This window comes from Melospiza melodia, chromosome 1, assembly GCF_035770615.1.
Source record: "Melospiza melodia melodia isolate bMelMel2 chromosome 1, bMelMel2.pri, whole genome shotgun sequence".
NCBI classification, from domain to species: Eukaryota; Metazoa; Chordata; class Aves; order Passeriformes; family Passerellidae; genus Melospiza; species Melospiza melodia.
This window is the reverse complement of record NC_086194.1, coordinates 156638322-156661187: the sequence shown is the minus strand read 5'-3', so window position 1 is coordinate 156661187 and position 22866 is coordinate 156638322. Positions and strand designations below refer to the sequence as shown.

The 22866-nt window shown below is 39.4% G+C and overlaps 1 protein-coding gene across 2 annotated transcripts in view; it reads right to left on the bottom strand.

The window, feature by feature from the left end:
- SAMD12 (sterile alpha motif domain containing 12) overlaps positions 1-22866 on the bottom strand; it is a 176639-nt gene that overhangs the window by 126827 nt on the left and 26946 nt on the right. For both annotated transcript variants that reach the window (XM_063173240.1, XM_063173230.1), the window contains exon 3: positions 4721-4850. In XM_063173240.1, the coding sequence (XP_063029310.1) occupies positions 4721-4850 (130 nt within the window). The remainder of the gene's footprint in view (positions 1-4720; positions 4851-22866) is intronic.

Below are 22866 nucleotides of genomic sequence, written 5' to 3'. Positions count from 1 at the left end.
TTCTTCAATTGGACCAAGGTACCTCTTGGGTATTACTTTGACAGAATGAGGTTTGTTTAATGATCATAGCATTAAAACCTCTTACTCTGAAGACATGCAGTAGCACACTGAGGAAAATGGTGTAAAAACAAAACATGAAGCAGGGTTTCCTTCCTTCCTTCCTTCCTTCCTTCCTTCCTTCCTTCCTTCCTTCCTTCCTTCCTTCCTTCCTTCCTTCCTTCCTTCCTTCCTTCCTTCCTTCCTTCCTTCCTTCCTTCCTTCCTTCCTTCCTTCCTTCCTTCCTTCCTTCCTTCCTTCCTTCCTTCCTTCCTTCCTTCCTTCCTTCCTTCCTTCCTTCCTTCCTTCCTTCCTTCCTTCCTTCCTTCCTTCCTTCCTTCCTTCCTTCCTTCCTTCCTTCCTTCCTTCCTTCCTTCCTTCCTTCCTTCCTTCCTTCCTTCCTTCCTTCCTTCCTTCCTTCCTTCCTTCCTTCCTTCCTTCCTTCCTTCCTTCCTTCCCTCCTTCCCTCCTTCCCTCCTTCCCTCCTTCCCTCCTTCCCTCCTTCCCTCCTTCCTTCCCTCCTTCCTTCCCTCCTTCCTTCCCTCCTTCCCTCCTTCCCTCCGACACTTCCTTCCAACACTTCCCTCCCTCCTGCCTTCCCTCCCTCCCTCCCTCCATCACACATCCATAAACCATTACTTAGACATCTGCTTTCTTACTTTGTCAATGGACCATTTATCCACAAATAGATTTGCCTTAGTCATTCTATGCCAAATCTTGGTCCTATTAATGCTGAGACATTGGAAAAATCCTCATTTGCTTCAATGGTACAGGACAAGACCATCAGTGAACTCATCTCTCTAGAATTCACCATTCAGCTAAAAGTTCTGCTGCCCAGCAAATTCAAAGTCACAAATGCACACAGAGCAAGGTCCATTTCTCAGTTTTATCTTTAGGAATATACCAGTATAAAAACTGGCAGGTCAATGCAACTTTTTGTCTCCTCATACTGGTGTAAATGCCAACACCCATTGCAAAGCCTCTAGTGACATGCCCCTACCATGGCATTGCCTTCTTTGTTGCATAGGCCACCATCATTTTTTTTCTTCCCTTTTCTTATTTATCCCACCACTGCTGATTCCTGCCAGATGTCCTTAGGTCTTGCTCAGTATTACTGCTTCAAATTCTTTCTGCTCTGTCATTGGGTTCAGCACCTTAAAATACTTCTCACCTGTTGCTGAGTAAGTCAAGAACATGCTCCACTCCCTGAATCCAAGGGCTTAATGTATTAAAAAGTCTCACCATTTCTTATTAGACTATTTCATATTTAATTCACCCTACTGGCTGCAAAATGCATTTCCCTAACTGGTTCTGAGGTGCTCACTAAGTACTCAGTAAGCAAATCATAGGACCATAGAAGAATTCAGATTGGAAGGGACCCCAACAGATTTCTAGTCCAACCTCCAGCTTAAAACAAGGTCAGCTAGGAGATCAAATCGGGTTTCTCAAGGTTTTACCTAGCTGGGGCTTGAAACCTTCCCAGAACAGAAACGGAGCCACCCATTCCAAAGCTTAAAAGTCTAAAAGGGGAAGAAAGCTTCTCCTTATTTTTAGCCTCAGCCTCATGTCTCTCATACATCACTGCAAAGGGTCAGGTTCCATCTTTTTGACAAATCCTCCTGTATAGTGGGAGCTGCTGCTAGTGCCCCCATCCCATGCTGGCAAGCTGCCTCTCCCCCAGACTGAACCAGCCCAGCTCCTTCAATCCACTGGGCACACAGCAAGAGCTCCAGCCCTGAGCATCTTTGCAGCCCTCACCATGACTTGCACTGGAGATCTAAGAACTGTAGTCTAAGAAGTACAGAGTAAAGGGAATAATGATTACTCTTGATCAGGTTACTATGTTCCTGTTGATAGTGACAGCATTCTTTGCTGCAAGGGACAACACTGGCTCATTTTGTCTTCCTGACTATCAAGGTCCTCTTCCCTAGAGCCACTTCCCAGCCAGTCAGCTCCAGTTTCAGCAGGGTGCAAGAGCCTCAGCCTTCCCAGCAGCACAACTTTGCAATTGTCCTTGTTGAATTTCATAAGGGTCCTATTGATGCATTCCTGCCAGTGTCTGGTCCCCATGCCTAGACCCCTATGGATTGTCCCGGCTTGAATCTATGGACTGGTACCCACCATTTGCTGTCATCTGCAAATCTGATGAGAGTACTCTCTGCCCACCCCATGGCGTCCTCAACATCACTATTAATATGAAGATCTTTTTTCTTATTAGGTAAGTTTCCAGATAAGGAATTTTTTCTTATACATCTGCAGCTTCTCTGTCAGAAGTAGTAAAAAGGTATAAATCTCCACAAAGAAAAGGACAGTTTTGGTTTCATCTTTGTCCACAACTCAATAAACTTCAATCAGCAAGAGTCTCAAGTACAAGCCACACTTCTCAATATCTATATTAATGACTGTTAGATATGTTTGCTCAAGATTATTTTCCTGGCTTATGACCATGCCTTAGATTTAATCTTCAAATAAAGTTTAAATATCATTTTTGTGTCACTTTCTTCAAGAACTTTTCCATCATATTTTTCCATATCAAAACAGGCTGTAAAGTCACATTAATTCCTGAGATTTTCATCATTCACATCAATTTTCCACAGCCGTATCTGGGAACAGTTACACTACCTTGGCTTAATCTTCACATTAGTTTCCATGGTCCTTCTATGCTCTACTTTTTCTAAGCCACAAATCCTCTGTTCTTTCCCTTTATTAGATTTCAAATAATCAGAGTCATGGGGACCAACAGCACTGGAAATATCCTCCTGAGTTAATGATTCCACTCACAATATTATCACAATATACTTTTATAAAATCTGTACAGATATTGATTGTGTTTCTTCTTTGGTAGTTGCTGAATTGAAGTTCTTTCCTGCAGATTTATTTTCTAACACTCATACCAATATTTTCCCTTATACCACTTTTGTGTAAAGTAAGAAAGATTGATCTCAATTCCTCTTTTTCATAGAGGTCTATAAAGTTCAAAGTTTTGCACATCTGCAATGAAATTCCACAGTTTTCATCAGTGTTTATGCTGAAATGAAAATGTCTTCCTTTCAACTTTATTTCACAGTGGCTTTCTTCTAGAAAGAGAATATAGTAAAGCAGTAATAGAAAATATTTTAAAATAGCTTCTGGTAATAGCTACTTTTCTTCTGGTAGTGCTCTGGATACAGTCAGCTCTGTACACATGGGTGGAGACACAGACTACAATCCCACAGACTGCATTCAACAGATGGTGACTGAGAGGAAATGGGCACAATGGTTATGTACTAAACCTTAACATTTAGCAAATCAATACAAGCCACCTCTTACATTTGTGTACATGTATTCATGGCTACATAGTAAACAAATATGGGCAGTTTGTCATATTTGAATCATTCACACATTATCAGAAAGAAAATAGCAACAGGAATGAAGGCAAAATTGGAAACAAGTACATGTGTATGTGATCAGACAGTGACTGAAACACACATCAGTTAAGAACACATTGTTAAGACTAAGATTTGTGTGTGAAACTCAAATTCCTGATTAACATCAAATGGCAGAATGCCAATTTCCAGTTTTGTATACCACCACTGCAGAGAACAAATCAGTGTTCCATACTAAACTTACAATTAATTACAGATTAATTATCATTTGGTATATGAGCAAAAATGCTATTTAACTCCCAAGTTATATTTGCTAAACTCACGCCAATTCAAAGTGAACAGCCAAAAGACAACTACAGCAAACTGAGTAGGAGTTAACAAGTCAAGCAGATCAACAGGATCAATATCAATTTCTAAAGTAAATAAGAACACAATACAATTTTGCATTCAATACATTCTTTTAAGAAAAGAGACCCAGTTTTGATGGTTTGGAGGTCCTATGCATATTTGTTGAGTAACCGTGATAGAATAAAGACATATTTTTTAGACTGGGCAAGGAAAGTATGTGCAGCTGAGAAGCAGCACCCTATACAGTGAAGGAAAGACTGTACAAAAGAGTGGCTGGCTGTACTCAAGGCACATTTTGGACAGAAATCAGGGGTTTTGGCTGGAAATAATAGTTCAGATTGATTTTAGATTGATCCTAGGAAAATACTGACTTTAAGAACCATAAAATACTGGAATAGAGAGATGCAAAAATCTGCTTCATTGCAAGATTTCCAGAACAAAGCTAGACAAACATCCATCAGAAATGAACTTGCTGTACTGATCCTGCTTCAGGCTAAGGGAGGGGCTCAGTTGGGATCACTTCCTACCCTACATATTAAGACCACAAAGATTTTTTTTTTTTAAAGAGTTGGCAGAGGCACAAAAAAAGAATATGTATTCAAGGTCAAACACCTCAATGAAAGAGAAAATTTACATCAATTGCGTTTGCCTCATAGGATCTTTCTTTATGGTTGGGTTTTGGTTTTTCTTATTTGGAATGAACAGAGTGAGGCCTTTACTTACATATAGACCGATTTCTTTCCTTATTATATTGACCCTGAATTATCTGAAACTGTCTTTTAAAGAAATGAGGATATCACTTACCATATCCTATGAAAGCTGGAATACTCCCTCTGCTCTAAACCTTGCAACTCTCTAGTCACACATTCAACAAAAACCCCTCAGTGCACAGTCACAATCTATTAACAGCAAAGTAAAACAATTCACCACATTTTAAGTCAGTAAAATATTGCTGATAGTGCATACTTTACCAGTTATGTCATGCTGTTTGAATGACTCACTGTAGATTTGATACTGATTAGGGCAATGTTTCTTCAGCCATTTGCAGACATCCTGCTGGGTCCATAACGCCACAGGCTTAGTCAGCTTCACAGTCCCAGACTAGGAACAGAGAATGAAGAACAGAAATGATGTTTAGTCTGCACACAATTTTGGAAATATTAATCTGTCACCTCCATATATGATATTAAAATACTAAATGCAAAACAGGAGCTGCTCTGACAGATGTCCAGTAATAACCAACCCATTCCACAAAACCCTGCTGTTCAAATACATCACACAGGAATCACACTCAGTGGAAGGTTCTTTAACATTACTTTCGATTGCTTTCATGTTCCTTGCATCCCAGAACCATACTGCACTTCAATAAATAGTGTTAAGAGTGACCAATGACTACAGCCAAAAGATAACAGATGCACAATCTGAATAGTTCAAATTCACTGGAGAGTTGTACATTTGTGGCCCAGTTTGGATATAATCACAGAAGAGCAGGAGTACCCTCTGGCCAGGCGTGGTCCTCAACTACAATGACAGAAGATCTTGCAACAAAGGCCTTTAGTGCCAACAAGCCTGAAGACTGCTTTGTCTGGTAAGAGGAGACTACACAGCAGGGGACATGGAGCTGGTGATATTGATTCATACTGAACATTTCAGCTGACAAAATTCCTAATTTTAATAATGTTCACAAGCAGCTATTTCTGTTTCCTTTATAACTTTAACTTTTCTACAATCACCATATATTACCAACAATAAATGTTTCACTGGACATTGCTGATGTAAGTGGGTGTGAACATCAATGTATACATTTACTTCATATTTTGTCAAGGAATGAGTCTAGGGAATAAAATCAAAGTGTCTGTTTCAATGCTATGCATTCAGAATGCTGTCCTCCAGCTCCCTGGTGGTGAAAAAGGTCCAAGAGAAGTTTCTCTGCACAAATTTTAAGTGAAGGGGAATGTCATCTCAACCCATCTTCTCCATTAGGACTCATAGCAGACTCCCTCAACATCACCAGACAGGGTTTATCCCAGCACTTGCTCAGATGCACTTAGTCAGACAGACTTTTACAAAATTGCTTTCAAATTTTTCATTACTAGAAGTCCTAAAGACCAAAGCAATTTTAAGCTAGTGCTTTGCATGTCCTATTAAGTCCATAAAGTATGTCATGCAAAGATAGTAAGTTAGGGCCAGGGATTATGGCAGACCTAAAAATCCAGCAGGCAAATGTGCCTTGAATTTCTCATGCCCAGTTGTCCCTATCTCCTTTTTACTGCCTGTGTAAAAGTTGAAGAAACAGTAGGAAAATCATGGTTGAATATATAACACAATGCACATCCCCTAGCTCAGCCTTTTTTGGTTTGAAGAAAAATAAACTCATCAGAAACATGAATCCTGTTTCAAACATGCTAATAGGCATCATCCATATTTAGAGGTATAATAATAATGCACAAAACCACCCCAAAGAATCAGTCTCATCTGCTGCTGCCACCCACCAAAATACAGAAGCTTGACTGACAGACTTGGTCTTCACAGAAAAAGAAACTTCCAGAGGTGCTGAGGGTGCACAAAAACCAGGACAGCACTTGCCCTAGCACTGCCCCTTCTCAGCAGCTCATCAGTCTTTACACACACAGGAGCACACACTGGTCTGGAGAAGGCACAGCCTCTGTAAGGAGAGCAGCTGCCCCACAACTCCAGCTCCTCATGCAACCCAAGAGATCAAAGGGCCCTCAAACTTCTCTGGTCTTCTCATCGCCGCTATTTAAGTCAAAGAAGAAACTGAGTTTCAATGAACAGTCCAATATTAAGCAGTCAGTTCGCTGATTTTGTGTTACATGCAGATATAAATGGGTGTCCTCCTCAAATTACATCAAAGAAATAAAAAAGCAAAAGTAGCCATGTGACACAAGCAGTCTCTCTGATTCCATAGAAATCCCTGAACTACAGGCTCAAGAATTCACTGTCTATATGTGTTACTGCTTAAATTTTAAGGTTTTTTTGCATTGGAATTTTTGAATACTACAGGAAAGTCTGTCAGCCCTTGAAAATAAATGGTTAATAGTTTTTCTGGTACATCACAAAAATACTTAAATGATAAGTATTTGTATGCAAATATATACAGCTAGCTATAGACTTACAATCTACTTATTTCTAGCTGAAAGTACACAAGCAGTGCCAATGTTTGTTTAAATCAAGAGGCTGTTCTTTTCAGTTCAGCAACTATTGTCCTCTTAAAAGGTTTAAGCACCATCGTGTTAAATATCCAAACTACAAGTTATTAACAATTACAGCACAAATTTAACACATCCCTCTGTGCCTACAGAACTGAAAGATGGTTTCAAATGCAGCTTTTATGCCATGCCAATACAGATCCCTGCACAGAAAGCATACATGCTGACTTCTTCAATGTTTGGAACTGTGTTAGAACCATTTAAACTTATAACTACAGTCCAAAGAGGACATTTTTACATTGACAATAAAAAAGGTTAGGTTTCATTTTCTAATTTCGAAGGACTTGATAAGTTAGAGGAATAAAGGGGGTTTAAAGCAATGGTGCTAAAGTATGTCTTCACTTTCATTTTTGGAACATCATACCCAAAATATTTTCTAACCAGATGCTCCAAATGAAAGGCTCCTAAAAATATGCCTTCCTCCCACAAAATTCATTCCTTAGTTTCTTCCCTGCTCTGAAGGCTAGATCTCATACAAAAAACCTCCCAGTAAACCAAAGAAAATTACCTGTACCCTAAACATACCTACTAAAAGACACCCTTGCCATTAACTGCATATGAACTACCTAGACAGGTGAAAAACATAGTATGTTTTATTGTATTTCTGTTTCTTAGCTCAGTCAAAGAACAGGCCCAAATTGATTAAAATAAAATAATATATTTTAAAAAATACCTTTGATCTGGCCTTCCTTTTAATTTTCCTGACATAAACTAATCCTAAAATCACCCTTTGGTGGCAACTCTGTAATAGTTTTAATCTTGCCAAATGCTATGCCAAGTCTTGTGCCAGATATAGATGTAATGAGAATAAAAGTCTACAGTATTCTGGTCTTTTCTTGTATATTTGAAGGAAAATCTGTTTCTTCAGAATTTTGTAACAAACTTTTTCTTCTAGACTGCCCAACCCCAGCTTTTGTTACGTGTATCTCAAAATACAAAAATGACTGCCAAGAAGAAGAAAAAACATATTTACTACTTGACAAAATTTCATGCTCTCTTTGTTCCATGGTGCAGGGAAGATAGCACTCAACATCCCTAACTCAAGAATAAATAAATAAACAACTAAAACTTACAGCCTGTGCATTACTAGAGAGTGTATTTTAGTATTCAGAATAGCATCAGCTACCAAGCCCTGCTCTTCCTAAGCAATCATGGACAAGTTATCTCTTCAGCCTTCCAGGTGCTATTTACCAAGCCTGCCAGCTTTGAAGTCAATTTATTCACCAGAATTTCTTTGTCTTTATTTATCATATTTTACTCCAGAAAGAAAGGGCCTCTGTATTTTTGAGCGATGAAGGATTCAATCTCATAATTTAAACTACACTACATACTTTGAGACAAGCTATCTGAAAGTGCTTCTCCAACTCTAACATTTTGTGTATTTACAAACCTGCTCAGATTACAAAAGTCAGGGATTGTGGAGATGAGGGTGCCCAGTCAAACAGGGCTGCAGGTTTGCTGGAATAAGGCTGTCTCATACTGTTTGTAACATCTGGTTTGCCAACATACCGATCCTGACATGTAAGCATGGTCAATGCGTATTTGCATTCAAATTTACCCAAAGTCAGACCCCACCATTTATGAAACAGATGGATAAAAAAGGCACTGCTGAAAGCATTATTGGAGCAGATTCTGCTCCAATATACATCTTGAGAGACTCTGCTCCAGGGTTTTCAGTTTAACTAGAAAAAGACAAAGCAGAATCAATTTTGTTACAGCCGTGTTGGCCAAAGGACTGCCAGGGTTTAGACTCTGCCAGCAGGTAAATACCACACAGCTGCTCACTCACTTGCTCCCCCAGTGGGATGGGGAGAAGAACCAGATAAAAAAAGTTAAACTCATGGGCTGGTATAAGAGTTTAATAAGTGAAACAAAGTAAAATATAATTGTATTAATGTTTATAGTAGCAATGATAATAATGATGATGATACTAATGTTAGTGATTAAAAGGGAAGAAAGAGAAAGAAAATAACTTCCCAGTAAAACAAGCGATGCCCAATACAGCTGCTCACCACTTGCTCAGCAATACCCAGCCCATCCCCAGGGCTTGGCTCCTTCTGGCAGTCGTGGTTCAACCCCAGGCAGCAGCCAAGCCCCAGGCAGCTGCTCACTCCCTCTCCCACCTGTGGGGTTAGGGACAGAATCAGAATGATAAAAGCCAGAAAACTCATGGGTTGACATAAAGACAATTTAATAGGGAAAACAAAAGCCACACACATAAGCAAAGGAAAACAAGGAATTAAGTCACTGCTTCCCAGGGGCAGGCAGGTGTTCAGCCATCTCCAGGAGGGCAGGGCCCCATCACATGTAACAGTGACTTAGGAAGACAAACACCATCACTCCAAAAATCCTCCCTTGTCCTTTCTTCCCCCCACTTGATATCCATATGGTCTGGAATTTCCCTTAGGCCAGCTTGGGTCACCCATGCTGGCTGTGTCTCCTCCCAGCCTCCCAGACACCCCCAATTTCCTCACCACCGTGGCCCTATGAAAGCAGAAGAGGCCTTGGCTCTGTGCAAGCTCTGCTCAGCAATAACAAAAACATCTCTGTATTATCAACTTTGTGTTCAGCACAAATCCAAAACATAGTCCCACAGCACCCACTGTGAAGAAAATGAACTCTACCCCAGATGAAACCAGCGTGCTGGCCAACACCCATCCAGGTTTTCATAGGAAAAACGATAAAAAATGAAAATCCAGGTTTCCATGCTAACAATGGATATCCTATGGAACGTACCAGTTCGGGTCACCTCTCCTGGCCATGCTCTCTCCCAGCTTCTGCTACAGCTTCTCATAGGCAAAGAATGAAACACTGAGGAGTCCTTGACTCAGGGCAAGCACAGCTTAGCAACAACCAATACATCCACGTGTTAGCAACATTATTCTCTTACTGCATCCAAAACACAGCACTGCACCAGGGACTAAGAAGAAAATCAAGTCTATTCCAGGTGAAAATATGACAGAACACAAGCAAGGCAAGGCTACAAGGAGAAGCACCACAAGTTATTAGACCAGCAGTGTGGGTTCTTCAGCTGTGCTTCAGACACAACTGCTCAGTGCTGAACCATTATGTCAGCCCAGTCAGGCAGTTTGAGGGAAAAGGGGACTCAGTTGTGAGGGGCAATATGAGACAAAAAAAAGAAAGAAGCAGTAAGGTCATTGTGACCTAGCAGGGACAGAGAGAGCGGTATGGGCAGCTGTCACAAGAATAACAGAGTGTCAGGTGGGGCAGGAAACATTAAAACGGGTCAGAAAACCATTGACATGTCTGTGCTCAGAGGAAGAGACTGGAAGGAAAGAAATGGGATTGTTTCATACATCAAGTAGAGAAGGAAATATTTCTTAAACCAAAACATAATGCCTCCTGCAACCAAACTACAAATGGTCAATGATATATTTAAAAATTATAAAATAAAATTTTATGTTTATCTGACACAGATACATAAAGTAGGGAACTTTACTACACAGTTCCAGGAGTGATCTAAGTTATGTAATCTTTCAGGCTGCTCCAGAAGCAAGGCTAACAGCATCATCATCATCATTTTATGACAAGAAGCAGCAGGAACAGCAATGCCAAGTAAGAACTTCAAAAACATGATTTTCTTTTAAAACATGCTTGAGTTATATTTCTAAAGCTGAGAAAATATCATATATTCCAAATTACTTCTCCAACATTAAACTGCATATACAGAATTGAGAATCAATGGCTAGCATAAATGTGGCTTTACATCCAGGGGAAAAAATGAACCACACTTGTGAATGTGTTATCCTAAAATATTGAAAAATCTGGAAAGGGTACATTTTGGTTTAGCAATACATTTTCTCAGATAGTCAGATAGTTTATACTTACAGATTTTTTCCAGCAAAGACAGAAGAAAATTACAGTAATAAGAAATGCCATAAAACCACTGAAATCTCCATTGTATTGGGTTTCCACCTATGTTGTTGAGAATTTTAATACTAAGAAGACATGAAAACAACAAACCAAGGGAAATGTGTTTTTTACAAAACAAACAAACTAGGAAAATACTGTAAGACAGCTTGTCTTTTATAAGATTGAATGTCAAAAAGATTGCTGATAAAAAACTGAATGTTTAAAACTTGAATTGGATCAGAAATTCAGACACTGAACAGATGGTAATAGTCTTCTGGTACTGGGGGGGAAAGAAGAAAGTTAGAGAAAGAGATGAGGACACTGGGGCAGCAGCAGCTCAGGGCTCTGAGCTGTGAACAGGACTAGCACAGCCCTCTCCAGAAAGGACCAGGTAGGGGAAAGACTGGAGACTGGCAGGGAAGTCATGGAAGGTAGGAGAAAAGTGTAAAAAGTGCTGTAAAGTAGATTTTCTGTTCCTATCCTTCCTCTTCCTGAAGGAAAAGGACAGAAAAAAATGCCCCTGCTACAGAGCTCCCTCCTACATGAGCAGCAGTGGTCCACTGCCTCCTTTCTTCCTGAGTCTCTCCATGTTTTCACACCACCAAGGCCCAACTCACTCAGCAGCTGCTTTTTGTTGCCTCCAGAGGACTATAAAGGGCTGTCCCTGCCAAGACAATGCCCTGGGGTGTTTAAAGCCAGCTCTGCACAAGCAGAAACCCAAATCCATGCAGCACCACCACTTGCTCAAAGACTGAACAAAGAGGGAGGCTTTCCCTGGCTTTCAAGCAGCAGCAGGACTGCCCCAATCCAGCACCCTCTGTACCAGTGCCACAAACAGGTGTAGTACAAACAGACTGCAAGGGAGGGAGGTGGGAGGGGAGGGGAAACAAATCATGAAACAAGAGACTCATCTGAAAAGCGAGAAGTTGGTAAAAGGGAGTTAAGTCCCTCTGAAGGCTGTTGCATGTATAACCACCAATAGGAAAGGCTAAAGGTATCCAAATAATGTCACTGAGCTTTATCCTGATCAGGATAAAGACAGAACCAAAACAACAGGCAAAGATAAATAAGGTGACACATTTCCCGTGAGAGCTCTCACTTTCCATGAAATATCCCACTCTGAAAGCAAGAATCATGACTGGCAGGTGCAGGTGTTGATATGAATGGCAGTGGCACTATCAGCAAACTGTGAAGAACTGAAATGTCAGAAAGAAAAAGGAGAAGACTGAGCACTCCTCAGCACTGTCAAAAGCCTAACATCATTCTAATTGCTATCAAAAATCCTGAAAGCCACAACTGGGACAGACAGGCCAACAATAAAATCACAAGTAGGAGCATGAGCACCATCAATTTTAGGTTTTGACCTCCAAATCCCAATCAAAGCATATAATGTTTTAAAATTCACCTCTAGTAAAAAAACTGTATTTTTAATCTTGTCAAATTTAAGAGCCTTTCACTCACCACAGTGGATTCCTTCCAGTCCAAAAATTAAATATTTGCTTTCGGGTATTTGCTGAGAAAATGAAAAAGGAAGAGAGGAAGAGTTGCTCTGTTGAGGTGAGCATTGCTGCCTCACGAGGTATGTCAGTTCTTTGACACTTCTTCATTCATGTGGTTCTGATTCCCTTCTCTACCTCAGACCATTCAAACCTGTCCAAATCTGGCTCTGACCACCACTATCTCATAAAACAGATTACAGTCTTCACAAATAAATACAAATCCTTCTTGTTTTACAAACAGAAAATTACTCTGTATTCTGCATAGATCTGGAGATCAGACAATTTCTGCTTACACTGCAGGTGCCCAACTAACCAGCCTTGTACAGCTATGAAGAAAAAAGTTTCCTCCTTGGCCTTCTCTAGCCTGTTTACTAAAACTCTTCAGCCGAAGAAGAAACAGAATGAATCTTAGTTAGTAGTGTTGGATTAATAGTAATTTACAACAAGTAATTAACTTTACTACTAGCACATGTTTTTTACTGCACTTGACCTTCCACCTCAGCAAAAATAAAAATTTGAGGCATTCATCCTCCACATGGCACACACAACTTGCGGGTTAGCTCATTTTTTATCCTGCCTCAAGGACTAAGAACTACACACACAGTGAAGAAGAATCGTGGCATAAGTTTTCATCACAGAATATTCTCTTCAGACTTGGATTAGCCACAGGAGAGTGCCCCATCTTGATGGAGCTGTAAGTTCAAATTCATTCAGGTATATACAGGAAAGGAAACAGGAATATGTAATAACTAAGATGGTGATGAAATGTAGCTCCCCATTTCCCAACAGATTCTCCTGAACTCTGAAATACTTTCACAGCAACTGAAATTCCAATTCTGAGGAAGTTCAGTATTTGTAAAAAATATTTTCTCCATGTCTAGATTAAAATAAAAATTAAAAGAAATGAAACCACACAAAATCTACCTGTACTACAAAATTGACAATTACAAATGAGTCTCCAGTCCCACTTTTCCTTTTTTTTTAAACCAATTCTGGCACCTCTGCAAGTTACAGCTTAGGCAGCTGTATCTACAGTTGAACTAAACCAAGACTGTTTATCAGGAATTCCATTAAAATAAATACAAAACAAGTATATAAGTAGGTACACTGATTTTCTCAGAATTTCTCACACTCTTCTTTAAAGATAGTCACACAGCAGAATGTATTACCTAAAATACAAAATCCACTGGCCAAACTAGACTGGAAAAATCTTAATTAGCACAAACTTAGAAATAATACACTAAAATCTTATTACCTTATAGACTTACTTACTTATAGAAAAATAAGCAACTAAAACCAAGAGCTAAAAATGTAGAGATCTGAAGGACAGAAAAAAGTCCTGAATTTACACTTGCAAATTCAGTAAAAAGAGTTAAAGGCAGTTGGTCAGCCTGTATTTGTTTTGCAAATCATAAGGCTACGTCTGACTAATAAATACATGTATTTGACGATACTTTATCCGCAGTTCTTCAGTCACTTAACTGTACCCTTTCAAGCACAGCTGAATGACCAATTGTTAGCAGTACAAATCACAAAACAAGCTGCCCTGAAATGAGAACTACTGCACAGGACCATGACAGTTTTAAATGCACTTGTTTCATGTTCACATAATCCATATTATCATGACTGTGACCTGAAATGTGGCAATTAAAATTATGATGTGTAGATTAATAGCAGAATTTTCTAAGACTTATAAAAATATTTTTTTTTTACTAGGGATTCAACTTCAACACAAATAGGTCTTTAATGGGGGGAAGAAAAAAGAGGTTGTACAGAGCAGTACCCTAGTCTTTCCAGAGATTTCAGTAACATTGGTAGAAAAAATGTTCAGGGTATTCAAATCAAAAGATTGTTCAAATACAGGCTAAGCCTAACCTCAGAAACATGTAGTTAAGAGTGTCAGTGGGGGTTATGTTGTTTCTGGTGACATGCTTTTTAATGAATTACACATCAATGGCATAATATTGCTTTTGCTGAGGCAGTATTACCTTTCTCTAGGGAGTTGTCATTAATGATACTGGCAATTTTTATTATTTTTTATTTGGGGGATTTACTAATGGAATTTCCCTGGCATAATGAATCTCTGCAGCACTGGCCACACCTCACTACTGCCATTTATAATTACAGTATTCTGCTGAGAAGATACTCAATACGATGTATTTTTTAATAGCTGCTGTATATCAGAGGTATACGGTGAATTTTTTCCATCTTAAACATACAGTGAAGCATTTCTATAAGAGAAGAGCTACAAAAGCTGTTACTTCAGTGTTAGCAAGTAGTGAGGTTAATTCCACCATTAGCTCAACAACAGTACATTTGTACAAGGAGAACATCCAGTATCCTGAGAGGATCTTAATCCCTATTAAATGACAGGCTTTCTTACAAGGTCTGCTCCTTCCAAGTGAATCACATTTTGGCACCTTTGCTTCCAGCAGATGTGCCAATTAAGAGGCTTGCACTGTAAGAAGTAGGATAACCTTTCCATGCCAACTTTCAGTCTTTATGGATAGGCTCATTCATATGCAGAAGGCAGGTGCAGCAGCCAAGGCATTTTAGACCCAGCAGCAATCAAAGTTTTGTAGGTATCTTTGCCAGTTGACTCTTAACTATGTTTTCTTGAGCCAAATACATTTTGAGGAGAACAACTTTATAGTACATAAGCAGAAGTAAGAAAAGGTCTGAGCATGACTTGACAGGTCAATCTCTTGCTTCCCCAAGAAGACATCCAGCAAAAACAGGAGGAAAAAAGGCAGATGTTGACAGAAGAGTCAGATTAGCCCAACCATCTGATTCATGCAAGAGCATTCCAATGTCTGTGTATAGAAGGTCATAATGGATTTCTCAAATAAATTATCTACAAGGCAGATCCATCACTTATTTTTCAAAACAAGCAGAGCACTTCTGATGCCAATGTAATTTATTGCTAATTACTTTTGAGAAACTAATCTTCTCTCCCTAATAAGGGAATTCCTGTATTCACTTATCATCCTTATGATGTCCTATATTCACAAAAATAACTTTAGCATTACAATGCCCTTTTACCCCCACACCGGGATCCACGAAGCCCAGGCCCTTTTGCTACTAATACTGTTGTTACTGTGCATGTCTTATTCCATTGCTTTGGGCTTTCAGCAAATTGCTGTAGGACACCCATAGTCTCTCCTTTTGTGCCCCTCTTTTACTGGATGGGGAATGGCTCATCTGGAGTTTGACTTCCTCTGGTGTTAACATCAGCCCACATGGGAAAATGGGATGTTCTCAGGAACATCCAGCAGGCACCACATGGAGACTAAGCAGATCAGGAATGCCAGTGAAGATCTGCATTTTCAGTTTCAGGTATCATTAAAAAATAAAACCCAAATATGCCCAAAATGTCCCAGCAACATCTTCCTGGAGAAGGCACCTGCGAGATGTGGCAACACAGAAATGTGGCACTGAGGTTTTTATAAAAACATTATGTCCACCTGACCTCAATATGAAGAACTTATGACATAAGGAGGTGAAATTGAGACAAGGGCTAAAGGAAGGTAAATTAAGCACAATAAGGAACAATATTCATCTGCTGTAATGTATTGACTGCATTTGTATCTTTTCTGGAGAGAGACTGTGAAGGGAGAACTAAATTAGTGTCCAGGGAAGACAAACTTGCCCTAAATAAGAACTGGAAGTATTTTTATTAGATTTCTGAAAGAAACTTAGTTCCCTTCTCTTTCCTGGACCATTTGATTGCAGTTTAAGATTACATGAAAAATTCACACTAATCCTTCAGTTTCTGTTTGCACAAAGACCAGTAGTTCAGGCAGTGAACAGCAGGCAGTTCTCAAGATTCACTCCAGGGGCAAATACATCTCACAAGCCAAAATTTAACTCTTGGCTAAGTAGCTGATGTTCTGTAAGACATAAAGACACACATAAGTTTAAACATTTCAAATTTTCCATTAGGTCTGCCATGCTGTTCTGCTGCCCAGATCAGGGCTTTTGTGTCAACAGCAGCCTTTTGCAAGTGATATTTTTGAACAATTAACACATTTATCATATTTTCCTTCAAAGCTGGCATGTTTTCTGAATAAAAACATATACAGACAGGTCCAATAATACTCCAACCACATTAATAAGGAAATTTCATTTTTATGCAGGTTTTTATACCCATCCAATTACTGATGCATAAATGACTCCAGGTAAAACTCTCAGTTGCACTGATTCATTTAAGACCCTTCTAAGAAGCATTAAATTTAAAAATAAACTTACTCCTATCTATCCAGAAACAGCAGGTAAAACTACAAAGTAAACATGCAAAAGAAAACTTAAAAATTGCACATGGCTTGACAAATCTGCTTTGCAATTTTATTTTAGACCATGTTATTGCAGTGTTTTACAGGTCAGTTGCCAAATTGAATTAGTCTGCTATATATTCTCAAATCCACAGTGTCTGTTCAAGGGTTTTTATGCTGAAAGCTTCTGAATTTGTCCAAATTCAAAACAGTACACAAACACAAGCAAAAGTCATTGAAAAAATTCAACGATAGAGGATGCTTCAAAGGCGCCTAGAAAACACTTTTTTATTTTTATTTGTTTTGGCAGTCCCTCAAAAGACTCAATTTTCTAATCTCCCATGCATCAGAATTCAGAGAAATGAACTGTTAAAGAATGTTACCAGACCTTTTAGATGAAAACATGGCCAAACACAGGCAGCAACAGTAAATAGCTGATATAAAGAGCACCATCTACTGACAGGCAGCACTTTGACAGCCCCAGGGAGTTCTGTAAGGCACTGCATTCCACTGTGTTTCAGCTTTTAGGAATTCACCTTTCTCTTAGAGGTGTGTCAGTACTTTTCACATTTTCTCACCTGCCCTGTCTCACCTAATACATTTAAGCTGTTCTCCAGCTCGTGGATCACCAGAGCCCAACTGCTCCAAGATGCAGTAGCACACTTTCCCATTTCACCTTGTGATTGAAGATTCCCACATGGAGATGATCACCTCTTGTATACAGCTGCTATATCACCACCTTACAATTATAAATTAACATGTTATCACCAGCTGTGTATGAGGACATTTCCAAAATCTCCTTAGTCAACAAGGGTTTTCCACACTTAAGTCAAAAACATTTGAACTGTCCCTGGAGGAGAAGCAATCACCTCCTTTAAAGGCTTACTTCATGCAATGAAATATCCTTTTATGTTCTCATGGAGAAGATTACATGGAGATGGATGTTTCTTCCTCACTTTTATCCTGCTGCTGTTTTATTTCTTTGAACACAGTAATATGACCTTTTATTATTTTACTACACAAAAATATTAGCAGATGCACAAAAGAAAAGGCTATTTCCTGACAGACAAGAAAATATTATCAATATCAAAAAACTCCCTTGGCTAATATTCTCAGAAATAACCTCTAGGAATGCTATCTAACATCTTGATCACTTCTAAACACAGGCATAAAACACAGTAAAGATGCACTGAAGTACTCTGGCACATCATTTGAAAGTACATGCCAGCAGTGTCACAATTACTTACCACGTGAGATTTGCATTGCAACAATCTGAGAGCTAAATCCTTTATATATATATATATGCTTCAAGAGCATAAAAATAGGAAATCGGAGTAACTTTTCTATCAAAATTCACTTAAAGACTTTCACAAATAATCATAAAAACCTTGTGTGATAATTAATCTGAAAAGTCAAAGTAGAGAAGAAATATTCACATATGGGTTTTGCTTTCTTTTGCTTCACTGATTAAAACATCAGTAACAACTCAAGCTCATCACTTACATTCTTATACTTATGTTGACTCCAAAGGTCAGTGAAACTCAATTTGCTGTTCTTACACAATAATCCTTGTCAATCTATTTAGACCAGGATTAAAAGAAAAACTGATAGGAGCTTTGGTAAGAGAGAGGCTGCAGTCAATCTGTTTATATATGTGGCAGATTAATAACAATTAACAAAACTATGAGAGGAACTTTCTAATAGGAAAGGAAAGGTAGGAAAGTTTCAAGTCCTGCCTTGTTTCATAGTCCTACTCACTTATGCAGCACAGCAGCCTTATTCTTCTGTACTTATATGCAGCAGCAACAATTTCCTGTTTTTACCTCCTCCTGAATTCTAAGATTTATAAATACAGTGGAATATTCAGACTCATCCTAGAAATTATTCTTCCTTTGTACTACATTTCATTCTCTGCAGTCAAATTCTGTCTTGCTGCCCACAACCTGCTCCTTGTCTGATCTCCATGATGCACCCACCATCCCTGCAGGCAGCCTATGCTTTCCTTGGCTTTTTCTTTTGATACCTTGAGCTCAATCATATATTGAAGTGTATGAGATGGATAATTCCACTACATCCCACTATATTGTTCACATAATTGTAACACTGGACACAGAGGGCTGCTACATTTATCTGAAAAAAAATACCTGCAAAGTTTCATTGTATCATCCAATTCTCATCTCTTCTGCATTAGAACAAAGGGGAGCATTTGGTAAAGATAGTGAAATAGTGTAAAATCAAAATATATTTGGCTATTAATGTTAGCTCTCTTAAGATTGATATCCCCTGTTCGTCCTCCAAATCTGATTTAGTCATCCACTAGCTCCATTTAGATTGCACTTCCACAGAGTTTCCTCCCAGCAGCAAAAGCAGCAAAGCAGTACTCCCCTTAACTACTGCCAGCATGGCAAAGTGATTAAAATAAGCCAAATTAACAAGGAGGTGTTGCCAAAGGGGACAGCTCTCACTGGTTGCTCTTGATCCACCAGTACAGAGTATCCTACTGTTAGTAAAAGCCAAAACGAGATCATTCAGGTGGGTGAAAAACTGATCAACTCACTCAAGTCAGAGCTGAGCTGCCAGCTCAGTAAAATGAGAGCAGGTAGGGACTGGGGACTGAAATGTGCTACATCATTAAATGGGGTGCTCCCTCATCAGCTCAGTTCAGCTGGGACACACTTCCACTTCCTCTGCATGATGTCTCCTCTCCAGTCTTGTAGAAGGCTTTGTTAGATCCTGAAGGGAAGCAGGTTTGTGGCAACACATGACAACACAACAATCCACAAACCCAGAACAAAAACCTAACCATGGGAGATGGTTCTGGGAGGAAGAAGGTGATGAAATGCAGAAAAGAGTTAAATAAGAATTTCATCAACAATGACCCAGTTTTGTCATCACTGTGCCTCACATAGAGAAGCTAGCTTAATTTTCAAATTCAATTTCATCTGTTCAGTTTATTTTATGGTTTTAGAAATCACTTAAATTTTGCATAAAATATTGTAGAGCAATAATAGCATGCACTCTGGTGTGGGGATTTTTCCCACAAAGGGAATAAAAGATCAACAGGAAAAAAACCCAAACCAAAACAAAAAACACAACCAAAACCAAACAGGTAGGTACTATCTTATACTGTTTTCTTCACAGCAAAAAGCAGAAGGTGCAGTATGTACAATGGATGTACACAACTAACTGAATTTCATCTGAATTTGACAGTTTAATCAGCATGCTGAACACTTACCTGACCTACGCATTTTATTTGGCACTGCTCTTTATTTTTTTTTCTCCCATTAGAAAATACTCTTTAAAAATTAAGACCTTCCAATACTAAATTATTTCAGGAGAGAGTAAGAGAACATGAAACAGCACCTAGGAAAAACAGAGCTGATAATTATTCAGGCAAAAAACTTTTCCAAAATAATCTGCTACCAGTCACTATGGACCATTAACTACAGTTTGCAAGCCACAAAGTAGCCTTCCCTACAGAAAAAGAAATCCATGGTGACAGTTAAATAAGCATGAACTTTAACAAGCACTTCAGAATCTTCTTCTACAGTCAAGAATAAAGGCCTCAGGAAGGTTTAGTACACTTGCAGGTTAGCTCATTTTTCATCCTGTCTCAGTTTTCCTCATCAACTTCACATATTACCACCCAATGCTGAAATGTCGACAAAGCTGACAAGCTATTCACTCTTCAGGACAAACCTAAAAAAATGCAGAAGTTCCAACTTACTTAAAGAGAAGTAAGTTTGAGACAGTCATATCTGAAGGAGAACATACTATTGTGATAGCCTTTACCTCCAGAAAATTTTTTTTCTATTCACTCAATAAGAATATTGTTTATTTAAAATTACATCTTCAAACCTATCACAAGCTTTATTTAGATAGAAGACTGTATTTTCAGCATAGGTGTGCTGAAGTTCAGTCACATCTGCCCTTAAATAATGAAAAGACATTCACAACATCTGTCACAATCTAAAGCATGCTGCTAAGATTGAAAGCAATCAGCCTTGAATGAAAGATGGATTAATAGCAGTTCTAAAACCATTAGGTACAGACTCTATTGTCATGCTTCTGTTTAAAGCAAGGAAAAAAAAGGCAAAAAAAGTAGAGAGTGTCTAGGTCAGCAAAGTTGATGGATGCACTTACAGACATTAGAGGAAAAAGGAAAATTGGCAGAACATAATACCCACTTACGAGATTTTCTTTGTTAAAGTCAGAAAAAAGGCCTCAAAGATATGCAGTAAGTCTACCTTGTTCAGTGCTGAAGGTTTTCTATTTTTAGATATGCATATTAAAGACACATTTAACCCCAGAAGTGCAGCTTGATGCCTCATCACAATATTAATTCCTACACATTGGTAGAATTAGAAATATTCATTCTACCAAGTAAATCTTCTGGCAACAACCCCTACCAGTAATGACTCTAATCTCTGGGTAAGGAACTAGGAAGTAAGGGAGATGGAAGAATTGATGTTCCAGACCATTTAGTGACTGCTAGCAGTTGTGTAAGCAGGAAATTAAATGTTTACATTAGCAAAAATGGCCAATATAACCACTCCCTGTAACCCAAAGAGTTCCCAGCAGCCAGGGCTGCACACTCCCACTGCTCCTGCTATTGCAGCTCTTGAGCTTGCAAGAAGGGTCACATCTGTGAGCTGCTGAGGGACATGAGATGGGCACAGCCACCTCTTGGAACCCATGCTGACCTTCTCCCACTGCACACTCACTGTCAGACAGCTGGGAAGCCCCAACACATTCTGCTGGTTATTCATTCTGAATCAGGCATAGGTGGTGGGGTTTAACAGCACTGCACCAGAGATAAGGATCAGCATCTCCCATTTCAGACAACAGTTTGCAAAGCAAAGCTGAGTATTACATTAGCCTTAACTGTTGTACCTAACCCTGACTCAAGTGAACTCTTTGACAAAAGACACTCATCAGCTAGGGAGGGAAGACACTCCTCATCGAGGCTTTAGGGGTGACAAGATCAGCCTGGCAGGTAACGTGGACACTGAAGTGGCAGGCAGGAGATGGCTATGTGTCAATCTGTACAGTCTGACAGGAAGATGGCAGCTGGAATATTCAGAGAATAGGAAAGCATCACAGCTTTGCAAAAACAGAACAAGAGACAGTTCAAAAGCTAAAGTAAGTAAAAAACCTAAAATGTAATCTCTTTTCTCTTCTTAAAGTGTTGATTTGTTGACAGAATTGGATACACATGCCCTAATCTCCAAAAGGAAATTTACTTGTGATGTTTCATGCCACTATCACCAATAGTATTTGTCTTTTCCAAGGGCTCAGGAATACACTCAGTACAGGTAGCTGGGTGAGCAGCTGCACTGAGAGCTGCAGACTGAGCTCTGGGTGGCAGGAGAGAGGCTGAGACCTGGCACCCATCCTTTGCAGGGACCTGTGGCACCAGCCAGGTGACTCAGAGCCATGGCAGGAGCCAGTGACTCAGCAGGAAGAGCCCAGACCTTCCTCTGCTTAGACCATAAGGATACAAAAGCCCAGGGTTTCCTTTGTTTGGGCTCCTTCCTAAGAGGCAGCAGCTTGAGTTCTTATTTTGTTATTGCACAATGATGAAATTATTTTAAGTATCCGCACGTCAGAGATTCTGCTGCGGAAAAGACTGGGTAGAGGCAGTAAGGAAACCTGGTCTGACCATCTCAGTGGCTGTGAAGGGGCCTCAGACCCAGCGCAGGTCATGCTAGTGTGACTCTCAGAGTGGTTCCTGGATGGTCACACAGGAAAATTTCCTCACCAAAAGTGCCACAGGTCTCAGCTGCACATTAGCACCTCCCAAATTCAAAGAAACATGCTATTGTACTCCTTCCTCACTCCAGCTGCCCTCTCACTGAGCACTTGCAATGCTTCTTTCAGTTCAAGACTCTGTCATACTTGGACATCATTCTCATTTTTGAACTAATCCTGCAAATTTCAAGAGCAGCTAATGACAATATAAAAGCACACCATCAACATTACTAGAAGCACAAAAGTACTGGAAGTAGGACAGAGGCACTTAAAGCCATCCCCAGGCTGAATCACTATATCAAAGTTTCACTTAATGGCATTACAACCAAGGAAACCCCATACTACTTACAAATGAGTTGGTAAAAAAAACTAAAAAGGAAAAGGGAAGAATTGTCTCTCATTAAACACAACATTTGTGTTTAAAACACAACATGTATCTTCTGCTCGCCCCACGGATGGTACACAGAATCACAGCAAATGCACACTTTAACAT